We start from the raw sequence: 19,179 nt of genomic DNA, 5'->3' as shown, positions 1-19,179 counted from the left end.
GGTGTGAGATTGCAAACTTCACGTGGTCCACCCTGTTTGGACTAATGCAATCAATCCGACATGCACAAACAAATAGATCAAATAGAACAAGTTGTCCCACAACTTTAGATTGTGCAAGCCATACGCAAGAAGAAGAAGCAATGGTGAACATATTGAGGTATCTATGAAACAAACAAATCATTTTCTTTTATACTCATTTGCTCCAGTATATTGCACATTCATATTTGAAAACCATAGTTTTAGAAGATACAGGAATAAAGTAGAAGGTTGGGGGAAGGCTGATATCAGAAAAATATTATCGACTTAATCTTTTGGAAAAAAGAGAAAGAAAATGAAAGTCTGGTAGATAATGAAGTGAAACTTACTTCAGAGTTGCACATTGTATATAGGGATTTGAATAACAGGTCAAACGCCAGCTGACTCCTCTGAAAATGGCAAAGTAATGGATAAAAGTGAAAGTGAAAGAGACAAAGGTAGTGAGAAAGTTGCGTATTATCTGAGGTGGATGTAAATATTTTTGATGATGGATGATTAAAAGGAGGTCCGAGGATCAGACCTTTAGGAGACAAATCACCAAAGTTGCACCTAGCCCCGTTCTGTTTGTGTATAAACAATTTGGATGGGAAATTGCAGGCTAAAGGGTCTGTCCCACTTCCCCGAGTTATTCACAAATTCTCCCGAGTTATTCACAAATTCTCCCGGGTTTTCAAACTCGCAGAATGTTCGTAAAGAGTCCGTAGGAGTCCGTGGATATATCGTAGCGGCTCGTTACGCCAGCCATAGGTACTCGGGGCATCAGGTAAGTCGGGACGTTTTTTCCAGCCTGAATAAAAATGTCCACGAGTAAAAAAATAGCCCCGAGTACATGCGGCTGGCATAACGAGCCGCTACGATATATCCATGGACTCCGACGGACTCGTTACGAACATTCTGCCAGTTTGAAAACTCGGGAGAAATCGTGAATAACTCAGGAGAATTTGTCGATAACTTGGGAAAGTGGGACAGGCCCTTAACTCTTTGCAGGAACCAGAGATTCATTGGAACATATAGGATTGTGGAGATGGGGTTGAGCCTCGGTATAATAGCCAGCTTCCCGGACTGGAAGCAACTATATTTCCACATCCAATGTTCCCTGGGATATGTGTACGGAATTCTGGCTATGAGATGAGTAAACTTCTCTGACAGGGATGGAAAGGTTTCTAGGGGTGGGGCTGAAGGGTGGTGAACAATTTGTAGTAGGAGATAGGAAGAATTACCTCCACCTGTCATCATTTGCACACCTCCCATGGGGGAGCCACTTCCTTCTTGGTCTGGACCTCCAGACGTTATGGCAGATGGGTCAGGAACTGAAATTTCAGGAAACAGTCTGAGTGAGGTGTTAATGAAATCGGAAATGTTGGTTGTGGTCATGTGCAGATCACCAGACATTTCATCCTCGGTGGAAGTGCTTCCCGATCCTCTTCTCTCTGACGACTGTCTGTACAAATCTTTAGCAGCAGACCCTTCCAAGGCATGTGGGCCACCATCTCCTAGAAGAAACAGAGAAGATAGAACAATACAACACAGGAACAGACCGTTCGGCCCACAACGTGTGTGCCAAACATTGTGTTAAATTAAACTGCTCACTTCTGCCTGCATGTGATCCGTCTGCTGACAACCTTCTACCGCTGCACCACAGAGAGCATATTAACGTATGGCATCTCTGTGTGGTATCTCAGCTGCACGGAGGCAGAGAGGAGAGCTCTTCAACGCGTCGTCCACAGAGCGCAGAAGATCATTGGGACACCGCTACCAGCCTTGGAGGGCATCTACCACACACGGTGCCTCAGGAAGGCCGTCAGCATCCATAAAGACTCCTCACACCCTTGTAATGGACTGTTCGAACTACTTCCCTCCGGCAGACGTTACAAGGTCTTCTACGCCCACACCTCCAGACTCAGAAACAGCTTTATTCCCAGAGCTATAGCGGCTCTGAACCGGCCCTGCTGAGTGCCCCCCACCCCCCCGGACTGTCTCCCTCAGATGGTCACGTCGCACAGACACATCTGCACTTTAGTCTGTTTGAACTGTTTTGACTATTTTACTGTTGTTTTTACAATCCATGTTCTCGGGGTTTCCAAAATCTAAATGTTATTAGTTATTTATGTTATGACATCGGATGGAAGCTGCATACCAAATCTTGTTGCGCTTATGTGCAATGACAATAAAAGATATTATTATTATTATTATCCATATCCTTCCATTCCCAACCTATACATGTGTCTATCTAAAAGCTTAAATGCCACCTAGTATTGCTTCAACCACCATCCCTCATTAAAACAGTAGATTACTTCAGCAGCAACCTTTGGTAATCTTGAATTTTGGATTTGTACCAAATATTCTATTTATGTCAGGATACACCCAAGAATCAGCCAAGTGGGGACGCTGAGACCTTTTCAACATCTCCCAATGCTTTAAATCTCTGGTGCATGATGATGCTTGATTGCATTGTGCAGCTTTGCATATACTTGATCCAATGTTCATGTTCACTTATGACAGAATCCATTTGGCCCATTATGTCTATGACAACCCTCTGAACATCCCCATACACCCTCCTATTTCCTTGTAACCTATTCTCTATCACATGTCCAACAGCTCTCTGCACACCCACGCAATGGCTAATTCCATAGCAGTCAATTAATTTACCAACCCTGTGATATTGATATAGGGAGAGACCAGAGCACCCAAGGAAACCCCACACAGTCAAGAAAAAGCATACAAGCTCCACACAGACAGCACTGGAGAACAGAATGGAAAGTGGGTCACTGATGCTGTGAGGCAGCAGCATTAACTGTTGCATCACTGCCCAGCCCATTCCAGGCGATAGCACCGGGGATGTGGTTCCAAGAGGAGTAGAACAGGTGAAGCTTTGCTGCTGGTATTTGGTAACACTTTGATTGTGGAAGAATGAAGGTGAAGTAATAGTGGAACTAGTATTTCCATTGGCTCCAGTGCTGTTGGACCTAATCTAGTTTGGTTGACATGTAGGGCTGAAATCTCCACCCAATCTCTCTGCTGTTGTATAAGGGAAGTTCTGGTGCTGAGTAGGCAAATATTGAATCAGTTTTGGAGCAAGATATACTCTGTCCCTCTCCAATACCTGCTTAACAGGACTGCAACACTTCATCACTGAACAGCTGTGGGCATTTGTGACCGGGTGATTTTTAGGCCATTTGAGGATGTCAAACCCTCTGCCAATGCTACTCGTCATTTGCAACTTAATTGAACTTTATTACCTCAATCTTTTTTTAAATCATAACATTTAATGGAGCAATAGAGTCATCTAGAACTAAATAAAATAAAACAAATGCACCCTTTGAAATTCAGGGAACAAAGATTGAACACTAATTGTGTGCTTGACCTTGAGGATTTTGTCATTTTAAAATGCAAGATATTTAACACCCAGTTACATCAACACTACAATTTAATGATGCGCACTGCTGGAACCTTGAATTATTCTCAGTCCTTAATCAAGTTTGTCCATCTGGAAATTTTATATAAATCATATATTTCTGCAGAAAGTATACACGGTCAGGAATTTTCATTTCATTAGAAAGAGATACAGTACAAATTTCCACACTTCCTGGTCATCAAGTAACTATCCGCAACAAACTGCTGCTACAAGGAAAAACACAAGTTTGGCCTTCCAACCCGACCTCTCTAAATAATTTTGATTTTGAGAATATTGCATTCTTTTGTCTACCAGAAATTATTAACAGTATAATAAGCTGTGCAAATTGCACACAGTTTGGGCAAAAACTCAGATTAATATCACAACCAGCAAAACATTATGAATATTGGCAGCTATGGATGAACAAAGTGCATATCAACAATTCCCATTTACAAAGGACATTAAAGGAGCAAAAATGTAACAAAATGCTCACCAGGGTGTTATCCAACAAAAATTTAACCAAATATTTAACATCCACTGAGTATATTCTAGTAACGTAAAAATAGATTAACTGTTCCATGCTTGTAATAACAACAATGGATTATCACCTGTTAATTATTGGAAATGGATCATAATACTTGCATTAATTATTTTTACTTCGTTTGCTTTAGAAAATTATCAGATGGTAAACATTAAATGGATGTAAAACTACAATACTTCTACAGAAATGTAGCCAAAATCAGGAAACAAACAAGCAGAAGACCAGCACATACAAGATAGTGGAGGAAGCAGCCACAGCTCAGATAACAATAAACTGGTTGCACAGATCTTACTCACCAGAAACAGAGCCTGAATATTCTTGACAATAAACGTCAAGTAAATGCTGAGAAATTAGAAAATAAATAACCAGCCACAGTGCACGGTTTTTCCAAGACATGAAGAAAATCTGTAAGTTTGGATTAAAAATAAATGATAAATTAATGACTATACAATGAGGGAAGTTATTTGAGATATTCATTTAGAAATCACATTTATGCTAAAAAAGTGAATAACCAAGAAATAGTGCAAGCTTTGCCTTTCACATTCAAAATAAGATATAGTGTGAAGAAGAAATTTGGTACATCTCTGAATAATAAAAATAAATGTTTACAGATATACTGTAGAAAGTATTCTCACTAGTTGCATCATGGCCTGGTATGGCAATTCCAATGCACTGGAATGCAAGAGGCTTCAGAGGGTGGTGGACTCAGCCCAGTCCATCCTGGTCACAGATCTCCTCTCCAACGAAAGCATCTACATGAGGCGTCTATCATTAAGGGTCCCCACCATCTGGGCAATGACCACTTCTCACATCGGGCAGGAGATACACATGCCTGAAATCCCACATCAGCAGGTTCAGAAACAGCTGCTTTTCTATAACTATTAGGTTCTTGAACCAACCTATGCGACCCTAATCCTACTGAAAAAAAGAATGCTATAGTCCGCCTCTTGCACTACCATGGATTTAATATTTTTCTAATTATGTTTTTGCACTAATGTCTTCTTTTGTGCAGTTTTTTAAATGTTGGAGTTGTTATGTAATTTATGTATAATCTGTTTATAATGTTTTTTGTCCAATGTAACATGTCTGTGATACAGCAGCAGGCATGATTTTTCTCTTATACCATTAATTGACCTCAGTTTAGTTAATGAATTTAGCAAGGGCTTAGTTTAGAGATACAGCATGGAAACAGGCCCTTTGGCCCACTGAGTCCACACCGACCAGCGATCCCCGCACATTAACACTATCCTACACACACTAGGGAAAATTTACACTTACACCAAGCCAAGTAACCTATACACCTGTACGTCTTTGGAGTGTGGGAGGAAACCGACGATCTCGGAGAAAACCCACGCGGTCACGGGGAGAACATACAAACTCCGTACAGACAGCACCCGTAGTCGGGATCGATCCCCGCTCTCCAGTGCTGAGAGAGCTGTAAGGCAGCAACTCTACCGCTGTGCCACCGTGGCCACCCACAATCCGGTTACCATTATCCATTCTCTGTTTGGCCACCAATTCAAACAACCAAGAAAGAAATGTCTTGTTTAACAAATTTAGTGTCAGAATAATATTGCATGAAACAGGTCCTTCGGCCCAACTGTTCCATGTCAGGCAAGATGTCCATCTGCTCTAGTTCAGTTTGGCCCTACTTGACCCATCTAAATCTTTCCTATCCGTGTACCTTTTCAAGGGGCTTTTAAATGCCATTATTGTAGCATCATCAATCACTTCCTCTGGGAGCTTGTTACATATATATTAACTTCTGTAAAAGCTTGCCCTTCAGGTTCCTATTAAACCTTTTTTAACTCACCTTAAAGCTATTCCATCTAACTCTTGATTCCCCGTTGGGGAAAAGACTGTGCATTCACCCTATATGTGCCCTTCATAATTTTGTACACCTCTGTAACATCATCCCATAATCTCTTAAATTCCCACAGAATAAATTCCTAACCTTCCCAACCTCTCCCAATACTTCAAGTACTCAAATCGCATAAATCCTTTCTACTCTTTCCAGCTTAATAGCATCTTTGTTACAGCTGGTGACCAAAACGAACAGGATACTCCAAGTGTAACCTCGCCAAGTTCTTATTTAACTGTGACATAATGTCCTAACTTCTATGGCCAGTGCCGTTATTGATACAGATTAGTGTGCCAAAAGTCTTCATCACAACCCTGTCCATCTGTGACGCCAGTTTCAGGGAGCTATGTACTTCTGTTCTACAACACTTCACAGGGCCCTACCATTCACTGTGAAGATCGTATCCCTGGTTTGACTTTGAATTCAACATCTTGCACTATCTGAATTAAACTCTATTTGCCATTCCTCAGCCCACTTACCCAGCTGATCCACTGTGATTCTTGATAATCTTCTTCACTATCGTAGATATCACCTATTTTAGTGTCACCTACAAATTTATTAACCATGTCTTGTACATTCTCATCCAAATCATTGCTATAGATGGAAAAAAACGGGTCCACATCACTTGTCATGAGATTCCAGTCTGAAAAACAACTTCCACCATTATACTCTGCTTCCTACCGTCAAACTAATTATGTAGCCAATTAGATTGCACTTCCTGGATCCCATGTGATCCAACTGTTCAGTGACACTTCCATGCAGAACCTTATCAAAGGCTTTGCTGAAGTCCATCTTGTTATTTATGTTGCATGGCAGAATCTAAGGTTAGAGATTGTACTCTTTTCCTTCAACAGACAAATCAGGGCAATGATTTTGCCTTGGGAGCTGACCACAAGGAAAGCTGCTCACTATGGTTTCTCTGCTATAGACATTCCCGTTCCCAATGCTCCCAAGTATTGGTTCCAGAGAATCTTGGTACCCTGAAACCGCGGGCCCATGTGATTGGTTGAGCAGCCAATCCCAATGGAAAAATGCACAGATTGTAAAACAGCAAGTTTAAGAGACTTTTTTTAGATTCAATGGTAATATGGGATATGACTGGGATGTACATGGGAGTGCGGTAGATTGACACACACACACACACACACACACACACACACACACACACACACACACACACACACACACACACACACACACACACACACACACACACACACACACACACACACACACACACACACACACACACACACACACACACACACACAAACACACACACACACACACAAACACACACACACACACACACCAGATGCTAGAATGTTGTGGAAAAACCTTATGGAGGAACTCAGGAAGTTGAGCAGCATTTGTGTGTGGAAAGAAATGGTGGCCATTTCGGGTTGAAACCCAACATCAGGAATGACCAAGTAATCAATTCAAAAAAATCACAGTTCCTTTCCACTCAGAGATGCGGAGTTCCTCCTCCAGATCTTTTGTTGCAAGATAAAATAGATCTTTCTAGCATCGAAGTGGTTCCTAAACTAACTTACATCAGGTGGCAAGCCGTCACATATTACAGCAAAAGCATAGTGTAAAGATGGGATAATCCCACCAGGTACTGATTTCCAAAGATTATGCTGAAGAAGATAACAAAACTGTTCTGAGCAGGGCCTCATCAAGCACCTAGAGACACCCTTGCATTGCAAGGATGCACCCAGGGATTTGCTGGAAGAAATAACATGCTCCCATTGCATCAACTTGTGCTTCAGTGAGTTGCCTGGAACAGGAAGATCTGCCCCATGATAGAGAGTCTAGACAAAGAGGCATAACTACTAGATACCAAATTTAACTCATTATCAACTATTCCTAATTTTGCTACAGAACCTTCAGTGTTCTTTAATGTATGCATTTTCATTGCAAGTCATGTGAAAGCATAAGTTTACTTGCAAAGTCTCTGAATTGGCTGCTGTTGCTATTTCCGTGCTCTTTCTACTCAAATAACTGATCTCTTGATGCCTCCTGACCATGTAAGGTGAGGACTATAGTAAAATTCCTAATACGGTAATTCTAGCATCTGTGCATATTTTGCACATGGATGTTATGAAAATAATGACATAATCTGATAAGTGACCCGCGTGAGGAGTAATGCTCTCTTTACTTTCTCAGCTTCAGAAATGCTCTCCATCCTACATCACCACAAGCTGTACATTTGACCTAGGTGGCCAGTGCCCTTGGGCTTTCTAGATTCGACATTCTTAGTGCATTGGTGCACACTCATCGCAAATGTTGAAAAATACTTCACATGGGCCTGTTACAGCCAGCAATTAGAGACTGCTTTCATCCATGCTGCATTCCAATAGTGCCTAAGGTGAAAGAAATCTATCATCCAGAATCTGAATCCTTTCACAAATCATTAACATTTACCATTCATTACTGAGTTCAGAACCAGAAAAGTGATGGAATTCGAAAACTGTTTTTTTGGGTCTCAATATTAAATGTAGGAATAATAAAGCTGTTTATGCGAGTAATTTAGTGACTCATCTTAAAGTGATAATAATCAGCATAGTTTTAAAAACAAGGCATTTGACTGGTGATCACTTCTATATCACTGTTTAATAGAAAAAACTCTTCCAGATAAATATATGTCAGCAAATCATTCACAACTCTGTAACTTCACTAAACTGGTGTGACACATTGCAGAATGATTTTTAAAAAATTGATTTGTTTATTTTATGCATCTACAATTTGATTTTCATGTTTCCCACACAAGCTCCAATGGAGGAGCACATTTTGAGCATCAACCAATTGGCCCAGATCATGACAGATCAAGCAGTACCTCCAGTTTATTGTAAACTACAAAACCACATGGATCAGAATGTACTTAAATCACCATCCTGGGTTTAATTAACTGTTCTCAGCCAAGTCTTGAACAATGAGTTAATATTGTGACAGAAACAAGGCATTAGGTGCAAGCCCTTTCTAGCATTCATAGAAACACAGAAATGTACACCAAATAAATCGGCCCTATTAACCTACCTTATCAAAGGTATCAAAGGTATTTTATTAGTCACATTCACATGCACCCAGGTGTAGTGAAGTGAAATGCTTTTTGCCATTTTGCAGCACACAAAAAAATACAGACGTAACACCAATAAGAATCTTAAACACATAGAACATCCCCCCACAATGGTTCCCATTATGAGGGAAGGCACAAAGTCCAGTCCCCAACCCCAGTTCACTCATAGTCGGGCCCATTGAGGCCTCCACAGTTGCCTCTACGGAGGCCCGATGTTCCAGGCCGTTCTCGCCGGGTGATGTTGCTCTGGCGTCGGGAGAGTCCTCCCAGCGGCCTGGGAACCCTGGAACGGCCGCTTCCGCACTGGAGGCCGTGGCTTCCGAAGCCAACAAGGCCGCGCTGGTTGGAGCTCCATAACTGGCGATCTCATCTAGAGATTCAAGGCTCCCGGTGTAAAGTTCAGCGCCGCCGCCCACAGCTGGTCGCTCCACAGTCCCGCAGCTCCGCGATGTTTTACCCGGCGGTCTCAGCTCACCGGAGCTCCAGGCAAGGCATCGCCCGCTCCGCGATAGCGCTCCAGCGCTGTGCCGCCGCCGAAGCCGAGGTTCTGGGCGGTCCCCGACAGGAAACGCCGCTCCAGGCCCGCTGGTAGGCCGCGAGGACAGGTCGAAGCTGCAGCCCGGAGAAAAGCCGCCTCTCCGACCAGGTAGGGACCCTGAAAGGTAGTGACTAATAAAATACCTTTGATACCTTTGATAAGGTAGGTTAATAGGGCCGATTTATTTGGTGTACATTTCTGTGTTTCTATGAATGCTAGAAAGGGCTTGCACCTAATGCCTTGTTTCTGTCACAATATTAACTAATTGTTCAAGACTTGGCTGAGAAGAGTTAATTAAACCCAGGATGGTGATTTAAGTACATTCTGATCCATGTGGTTTTGTAGTTTACAATAAACTGGAGGTACTGCTTGATCTGTCATGATCTGGGCCAATTGGTTGATGCCCTAATTCACGAGTTTAGAAGAGTTTGCCCTCGACTCATAGTCACAGCATGGTCGACCCGAGGTCCTAGGAGGTCTTTGTAACTCTTCTTCATGCTCGAGAGTAGTCCCCGCGTACTAGAGGCCTCATCTAGGTCGCGGTGTTTTTTTTCAACATGCTGAAAAATGCCCGCGAGTAAAAAAAGGTCACCATGGAAGGTGACTCGTAGGTTTAGTGGAGGTAGGTCGTAGTAGGTTATAGGTAATCAAAGGTAATCAAAGGCAATCAAAGGTAGTCGAAGGTAAAGCTCGTTGAGAAAATAAAGGTAAATAAACCGGCCGGTAATGTTGAAAGCCCGTTAAACTTTATTTAAAGTTGTCTGGCTTCTTAAAAGTGTCTCCACTCCTTCTCCCCCTTTTTGAAAGAAACCCCAAATATGTTAGAAGCACACAGGTCAGGTAGTATCTGTGGAAAGAAAAGTAAAATTACTTTTCTCTCCCAGTTCTGATGAAGGGTCTCCGAAATAAAATATCGACTATTTCTCTTTCACGTGTTGCTATCTGACTTGGAGTGTTCCCAATATCTTCCATATTTGCTTCAGATTTACAGCAACTTCATTTTTTTGTTAACATTCTTTTTAACAGCTCTGGGTCAAAAATTTCATGGAACTTAACCAGCGTAGAGTCAAACTTTCAAAATGGGAGATGGAAAGAAAATCAATAAGAAACATTAGCTGCTGTTTGATCCTAGTTTGGAAGCAAAAGGAGCAGATGTCTTCCTGAATGATTCCAACCTGAAAAGTGTGAAATGATAACATTTTTATAATCGAACATTTTATCATTTCAAAGCTTGAATGAGGTGTCCTCTCAGATTAAAAAATATTCTATAATGCCTCATTTAGCCATTTCCCGGAACAAATATCAGGTAAACAGGTCTGCCAAGTTTTGTGAAAGATTCAGTTAATGTGGTGCAAAGTGATTCCAAAGTTTGAGAAACCAGGACAGAACAAGACCAGAGACATTTCCCAGGCAGGATATACATTCTGCACAAAATGAAGAACGTTGGGATGCGATATCTTTGTTTCAGCCCGTTTGCTTTAGCTCCTTCACTCTACCTCGCTGCATCTGCACTGCTGGTCAACCTCTTTGCTCCCTCACTGCTCGACACCTCGCTGCACCCGCTCTGCTGGACAACCTCTCCGCTCCCTCACCGCTGGATACTCTCTCCACCTGCACCTGCACCGCTGGACACCTCTCTGCACCCTCACCATCATGCTCAAATACTCGACTCTGCAGATGGCTGGTTTCTGCAACAACCACATCCCATCCTGCATCCAGGTCGTTAAACAGCTTGGACTTCTGCGTCGACCCCGTTACATCCACAGAGGCTCTCGGCGCAGGCGTGTTTGCTTCAACCACGGACGTTCCATTCCATCCCTCTGCTCATTACCACGCTCTGCCCCCCCTCAACCGCGTCACCCCCCACCCCAGCTGACCGCACGCACTGTCAACCGGGACAACCTCAGATTTCTCCAGCCTGCCCCCATCCCTCCACCCTCTCACAATGCCAACTTTGCCCTCCTCAACACCAGGTCGCTCAACAACAAAGCCCTTGCCCTCCATGAACTAATCATTGACAACACTCTGGACTTCCTTCTGCTCACTGAGACCTGGCAACAACCCAATGTCTTCTTCTCCCTCAATCAAACATCCCCACCTGGATTTAATTACATTTCCAAACCCCGCCCCTCCCGCCATGGAGGTGGCCTCGCTGTTATTTTTAACCAGAATTTTCGTATCACTGAACTCACCTTCCCCCCAGTAGCATCATTTGAATTCCTCGCCTTCAAAGCCCTTTCCTCCATGACAGTCATCCTCATTTACCGGCCACCTAAACCAAACCCCTCCTTCCTATCTGACTTCACTGAACTCCTCACACTTGCCTCATCCCTCTCCTCACGTCTGCTGCTACTTGGTGACTTAAATATTCACATGGACTCCCCCACCTGCAAGCTCGCATCTGAATTCGCCTTTTTACTGGACAACTTCTCTATCTCTCAGCACGTCACCTTTCCCACTCATGACAAAGGTCACATCCTTGATCTGGTCTGCTCCATAAATCAACCGGTACTCGACCTCCATCCTTGCCTCTTCCCCCTCTCTGATCATAAGCTTATACGGTTCACCATCCCTTCTCCGACACCTCGCCCCCGCTTCCTCCGAGAAATCACCTTCCGGAATCTAAAATCCATTGATCCCCTCCATCTCTCTGACCTGCTCTCCACCACTCTCCCACTGGACTCAACCCCCATCTCACCTGATGATCTCACAAACCATCTCAACTCCACCTTGTCTACCTCCCTCAACACTCTGGCCCCCCTCAAAACAAGAACCGTAACTTTCAACACATCCTCACCCTGGTACACACCTGCACTTCGTAAACTGAAACAGACTGGTCGCCAACTCGAACGACTAATAAAAAAATCATCTCTCACAGTCCACCTTGAAGCTTACAAACTCCACCTCACTGACTACAAAGATGCCCTCATTGCTGCAAAATCTGCCTACCTCTCCTCCATATTCACCGATCCCTGCCTAAACCACAGAACCCTCTTCTCCACAGTGGGCAACCTCCTCAAGCCTCGAGCCAACACTCTCCCTACCTCTACTCCGGTTCTCTGCAACTCATTCCTCCACTTTTTCGCTGATAAAATCAGCACCATCTATCAATCTTTATCCCCTGTACCCGACTCCTCAGCATCTACTCCACCACCTACCACGGCCCCTCCTTTCAACATCTCCACTGACCTCCTTACCCCTCCTCCACACTGCTTCCTCTCCCAGTTTGACCTGGTCACCCCTATTGAAATCTCCAAACTCATCAGCTCTTCCAAACCCACTACCTGCTCCCTCGACCCTCTCCCCACTCCCCTGCTGAAGTCCTGCCTCCCCGTACTCTGCCCCTACCTCACTAATCTCTTCAACTCCTCATTGTCCCAAGGAATTGTCCCCTCCGCTTTCAAAACTGCTGCCGTTACACCAATCTTAAAGAAACCTGGTCTTGATCCCTCCTCTCTCATTAACTACCGCCCAATCTCAAACCTCCCCTTCCTTTCAAAAACCCTGGAGCGTATCGTTGCGTCACAACTTCATTCCCACCTCCTTGCGTATAACCTACTTGAACCCCTCCAATCTGGCTTTCGCCCCCTCCATAGCACAGAAACTGCTCTCCTCAAAGTCCTCAACGACCTCCTCACCTCTGCTGACACTGGTTCCCTCAACATCCTCATCCTCCTCGACCTGAGCGCAGCCTTCGATACAGTGAACCATAACATCCTGCTCACCAGACTCAAGGACCTCGGCATTGAAGGCTCTGCACTCAGCTGGCTCCGTTCCTACCTTTCCAACAGATCCCACTTCATCTCTCTCCACAACCACACCTCTGCTACAGCCGCAGTCACTCAAGGCGTTCCCCAAGGCTCCGTACTCGGCCCCCTCCTCTTCATCATCTACATCCTCCCCCTTGGTCAGATACTCCGCCACTTCAATCTGGACTTCCACTGTTACGCTGATGACACCCAGATTTACCTTGGCACCAAATCCCCCCACAACCCCCCCCTCTCCCATATCAACTCCTGTTTGTCAGCAATAAAAACCTGGATGCAACATAATTTCCTCAAACTCAACAGCGATAAGACAGAATTTCTCCTCATAGGCTCCAAAGCCACACTTAGCAAAATCAATAACCCCACTCTCACCATCGACGGCACCACTGTCTCCCCATCTCCCCAGGCCCGCAACCTTGGCGTGATCTTTGATTCCACCCTCTCCCTTGAGCCTCACATCCGCCATGTCATTAAAACCTCCTTCTTTCATCTCCGCAACATCGCCAAACTCAGACCCTCTCTCACACCGCCTGCTGCTGAAAGACTCATCCATGCCTTCATCTCCTCCCGACTGGACTATTGCAACTCACTTCTCCTTGGCATCAGCTCCACCTACATCAACCGACTCCAACTGGTCCAGAACGCAGCCGCCCGACTCATCACCCACACCAAATCCTGGCATCACATCACTCCAGTCCTCAAAAAACTTCACTGGCTTCCCGTCTCCCACCGGATCACCTACAAAATCCTGGTCCTCACCTACAAAGCCCTCCACCATCTGGCCCCCACATATCTCATTGACCTCCTCTCCCCCTACCAACCCTCACGGTCCCTCAGATCCACATCAGCCGGTCTCCTCTCCATCCACAAGTCCAACCTCCGCAGTTTTGGGGACAGAGCCTTCTCCAGGGCAGCTCCCAGGCTCTGGAACTCCCTCCCCCAACTGATCCGCAATTCCGTGTCCCTCCCCATCTTCCAGTCCCGCCTCAAGACCCATCTCTTCACCTCTGCCTATCCTTAGCCCCACGTCCCCGTCCCTTTTCATCTGTGCATTAATTGCCTCATGCTGTGTTTTGTATTGAATTCTGTCTTTACTTTGTGTACTAGTCATGTCTCTACTATTTATTTCATTCCCCTTACATGTTTTTCCTATACATGCTCAATTTTTGTAAGGTGTCCTTGAGACTCTTGAAAGGCGCCCATAAATAAAATGTATTATTATTATTATTACCTTGTGAAACAAACAAAATACTAGTGCAAATACAAAGAGGCAGTCGCTCTTTCATGCCTTTTACGCTTTGTAAAATAAATTTGATATACCTTTCCCTAAAAACTGAAATGTATTCTCTCAGGTATTTCAGTTTATGCATAAATCATGCCTGAAATTATTCCACGAAACCTTTCTATCCATGTACCTGTTCAAATGTCTTTTAAATGGTGTGATAGTGCCTGCCTCAACTACCTCCTGAAGAGAAGGAATGGGTGACGTTTTAGGTCGAGACCCTTTGTCTGAAGAAGGGTTTCGACCCAAAAGATCACTCCATTCCTTCTCTCCAAAGATGCTACCTGTCCAGTTGAGTTACTCCAGCAATGTGTGTGTAATTTCAGTGCAAACCAGCATCTGCAGTTCCTTCTGACACAAATATTATCCCTGAAAGGCCTGTCGTTTAAATGTCAAGTCAAACTTCAGGTCTATATCTAAATGACTAGTTAGGAAATTCAATACTCTTACATAATGATGGGACTGTTAGAAAAACTGAAATATTACTATCCAACAATATTATGAACACTATACTTTCCAAACTATACTTGACCAATAAACCAGATTTGCATTCATTATTATTTAAATAACATGTTGTTATAGCATTCATTCCTAAATACACCTAAAAGCAGACCCATGCTCTTGTATTTGAGCTTGATCCATGAGGTCAGTGCAGTGAAGAAATTCAGATTGATTGAGGTGTGAGGAAAAGGAATATGCCCCATTCTTTAAATCCCTCCCATTGCTATTCTTGTGCTCATCTGAAATGTATGCTGGATCACCAGCCAAAGCAGCCCATATCATTTCTATCTGATATCAAGTTCGGCTTCATCCCCAGAGTTTGTTTCAATTCTCTAGCCTACCAAGATTTTGATATCAGTTTCCACTGCAAATCTCCTTCAGTTTCTTCAGCAGATTATTTGTTGCTCCAGATTTCAGAAGTCTCTTGCCCTCCAGGGCAATAGGTAAGGCAGGCAATTCCAGTTTGCAAATCCATTGGACCACAGTAGTATTCCAACCAGATAACAGAATTAAGCTGGGTGAGAGCTATATGTCGTGGTCATATGGAGAGCCAACAAGTATTAGTTTATGGTAGTTAAGCGATTAATAATACAAACAATCATGATCAAACCCGAAACTATTTCATAGATCACGTTATTTCTACAGACTAGAGCACGAAAACAACCTTATTTTGACATATAAACTCAATTGTAGGCTCTAAATGCGACGACCTATTCTTAGATATCCAAATTCTTTTTCGTTCTCATGTTGTGACACGTTTTGATATTAACATTAAATTGGGTCTCTATTGGTCACTAACATTTGTTCCTCAGAAAGATTTAGTTATATATCCGGAAATCCTTAAATACCCAAGTGCATAATTAAGTGACTTTAATAAACACTAAAAAAAAGCTGCCCACCTACTCCCACAAAACAATGTATACTCTACAAACAGCTCAGCTTCAAACTTATCTTCAAATTACATATCTTCAAACATATCTTCAAATTAGTTATGTACAGACTCTTTTCCATTATTTTCCTTTTACAATGATGATACAATAATTTAAATGTTATCCGGCTACACCCATCAAATTGATAGATATTTTTCTGCTCCATAAAATATTTTAACATTTTTGGAAACATTCCAAATATAATGTAATTTCAGAATTATTGATCACAGCTTATCAACAATTAAAATTAAAGTACAACACATTTTGAATTCAAAGCATGAACACAAATTCAGTTTTGATTACAAAGATTCTTAGATGCTAAACTGTCTGCTTATATTGAAAGCAGCCAACTTAATTTAGAACTAGACTTAATTGTTACTACTTTAATAATTTCCAACATCTTTTGGGATGCAATGCAATGCAATTACAATAATTGTCTATTACATTATGAATAATCCTTTCATTATTACATTAGTATCGCCCACTCTTAAGGGGGGAGAGATGGTATCCATGTCCAGAAATATTCCTCCACAATTTGCATTTTAATGTATTTGCAATTGTGCGTTCTGTTAACCAGTTCACGTTGCTTGCTTCAAGTAAACCATTAACCCACAACCAGGACTTCATCTAAACTTAGAAGCTTCGAACTAAGCAACTACTTAAAGCCATGTATTTGAAAACCAAAGTATTATGGAAGCACACAAAGTGTGTTTATAAGAGATAAATTTGGCTTCCCGGGTATATTTTTACTATTTGCAAATGGCAAAATTCTTCTTACCTGTGCATTCCAATCAGGCATTAGTTTGATCCACATGCCAAATTCATCCAACACAATGGCTCTCTGATAATTCAAATATCTTTATTCATAATTTAGCACAGTAGAGTATTTTAAAATGTTCTTCCCGAGCCAAACAGCGTCTCATTCTCTTGTGGCAGGCAGCTTCCATGCACGTTTTAACTGTCCCTGCAATTTCCAAAGTCCACGTGAGAAATTCTTGAGTTCTCCAATGCAAACATTCTGTTCGGGTCATTTTTAAATATCTCTAACCTGTCATCAATTTTCAGCTGGCCTATCTACTGATTCAGCTATTGCCTACTCAAGATAGCATATTGCTTAAAATTAAGTAAGAAACACTCGCTTCATGCTCAATTTGAAAGCCTATTATTATCACATTTTCTCCATCCTATTTTACTAATGAATTATAAAAATTCGCAATAACTAGGTAAACCACAGAAAAAGCTTTTTTTTTAAAGCCAAAAAGAAACCAGGGTGAGGAGCAGAGGGAAGGATGTTGGAAAGGGTATAAGTTGGGCAACATGATTGACAATACCTATCTGTGTTGTTTATTAAATCTTTCATCGTACATAAATTAATGGGTGCTGTGTGATGATGTTCACATCTCATCAAGGAGCACAAAGTGACACTTTAAATTAACTCAAGTCTGCAGCTGTGTCATTACAGCCTTCCTGATTATGATCAAATCCAGGCTACTTACAAAAGCTAAGGACTGCATAATCGAGGACATGGCCAGACTGTGGGGAGGTTGCAGCAAGGTGGGGAAATAAATACCTTGTGTTGCAACAGCTTTTTGGTCTTTGTGCATTCAATTCAATTGTGCAGTGATTAGTTCTGTCACAATCCAGACTCCTTTTCTTGTCAATAACGAGGATATAAATTAAACGGATTTCCCCACTGTTGGAAACAGACCGCTCAGAGTTACACGCGTGTTAAAGTGGATATTTGAGAGTTGTATGCACTGTTCATTTTATAGTTAACTAGACTGAGTGGGACATTAATTCCAAAGATAAAACATCCAGTCATTCCAGATTTATAAAATGGTACACAGAAGTGATGGACCCTGGGTTCAAAACATTAGATTATTATCAATGTATTATATTTGAATTCAGAGCTTTCCATGCAGAACTGAAAGCAAATGTCCTCATTTTTTAATAATCAGTCCTCAAAATATGGATAATAGTAATTCACACAAAGCCACATTGTTCTGATAAGGTGTTTTAACTGGAAATATTAAATGTTTTGTTTTCCAGTGATACTGCCTGACGTGTTGAGTATAGAACATTTCCTGTTCATACATTCAGCATCTGCAGTTTTTTTGGTTTACGTTTGTCAATTTGGGTCTAATCTCAAAAATAAACATGGCACCTGTTCTGCACTGTGCAGCTAAAGTGCTTGCGTAAAAATGTACTCATTTTCAGGAAGTTAAATTTAACATGATGCATCACATATTTTTCCTCCACAATTTACAATAAAAGTTTTCTTTTTGGAGAAAAGTTGATGACTTTTCCTCAGACCAGTAACTCAGTTTCTCTCTTCATAAGCACTAATCTGTGCGTTTCCAGAATACCTTTTTTTTGTTTTTTTAGATTTATTTTATTAGAAGCGATTGTACAAGGATAAGGCGATCGACGTAACAGTTATACAATTATTGTACAGCTTCATTTTCAACGTTAGAACCTAAATCAAAAAAAAAGAAAAAGAGAAAAAAGAATGAAAAGTAAAATAAGAAAAAGCGAGAAAAAGACCCCTAAGCTACCAAAGAAGTGCAAGAGAAGAAACAAGAGAAGAGAAGATGGAGATTATACCTCCTCTCCCCCCCCCCACCCATCCCTGGCATCGAGTTTAAATGTGTGTTTAACCATTCTGTTGTTGCAGAAATTCAGTAAAAGGGGACCATGTCTCAAGAAATTGATCTGCTTTTTCCGCCAAGACAAGCCTAATATTTTCCAAATGTAGTGAATCGGACATATCCGTAATCCACATCTTCACTATAGGGACTGTAATCTGTTTCCAGAATTTGATTATTAATTTTTTCACTGTTATTAGGGTGTAGTTGAGGAAACATCTCTGGAATATCGTTAATTTAGAGCATGCATCTGACATACCTGAAGTGATCAGTTTTATATGGAGAAGATATCAAATATCCCCCTCCAGAAGTTTTGTAACTTTATACAGGAGGTGAAGGAATGGGTTATAGTCGCTTCTTGGAGGAGACATTTATCACAAATAAGAGACATTTGGGAAGATCGTGTTTAATTTGGTCTTTGAATAGTAGTCTATGCAGTATTTTAAATTGTATCAGGGTGTGCCGAACATTGAGAGCAGTAGTGTATGTATAGAAGGCTTTCCTCCCAGCTATCTTTTGAAATGAATAACCTCAATTCGTCTTCCCATGCTCGCCTATACCTCTCAGAAGAAGGGATGAAGGCAGTTAAAAGAGTATGTGGCGGAA

General features: G+C 42.2%; 1 protein-coding gene across 3 annotated transcripts in view; it reads right to left on the bottom strand.

The window, feature by feature from the left end:
- LOC116971859 (collagen alpha-1(IX) chain-like) overlaps positions 1 to 18,253 on the bottom strand; it is a 55,196-nt gene extending 36,943 nt beyond the window's left edge. Inside the window, exons 1-3 of one of the 3 annotated variants that reach the window (XM_033019019.1) lie at positions 16,707 to 18,253; positions 4,268 to 4,376; positions 1,257 to 1,529 (exon numbers count right to left, since the gene is read on the bottom strand). In XM_033019019.1, coding sequence (XP_032874910.1) covers positions 1,257 to 1,529; positions 4,268 to 4,376; positions 16,707 to 16,742 — 418 coding nt within the window. In that variant the 5' untranslated portion in view covers positions 16,743 to 18,253. Of the gene's footprint in view, positions 1 to 1,256; positions 1,530 to 4,267; positions 4,377 to 4,606; positions 4,642 to 16,706 lie in introns of those variants that run through there. The other 2 variants (XM_033019020.1, XM_033019021.1) reach the window with 2 other exon arrangements.
- Positions 18,254 to 19,179: the final 926 nt, after the last annotated feature.

This window comes from Amblyraja radiata, chromosome 4, assembly GCF_010909765.2.
Source record: "Amblyraja radiata isolate CabotCenter1 chromosome 4, sAmbRad1.1.pri, whole genome shotgun sequence".
NCBI lineage: Eukaryota > Metazoa > Chordata > Chondrichthyes > Rajiformes > Rajidae > Amblyraja > Amblyraja radiata.
Note: the sequence above shows the minus strand (reverse complement) of the source record. Positions and strands in the feature narration are given on the sequence as shown.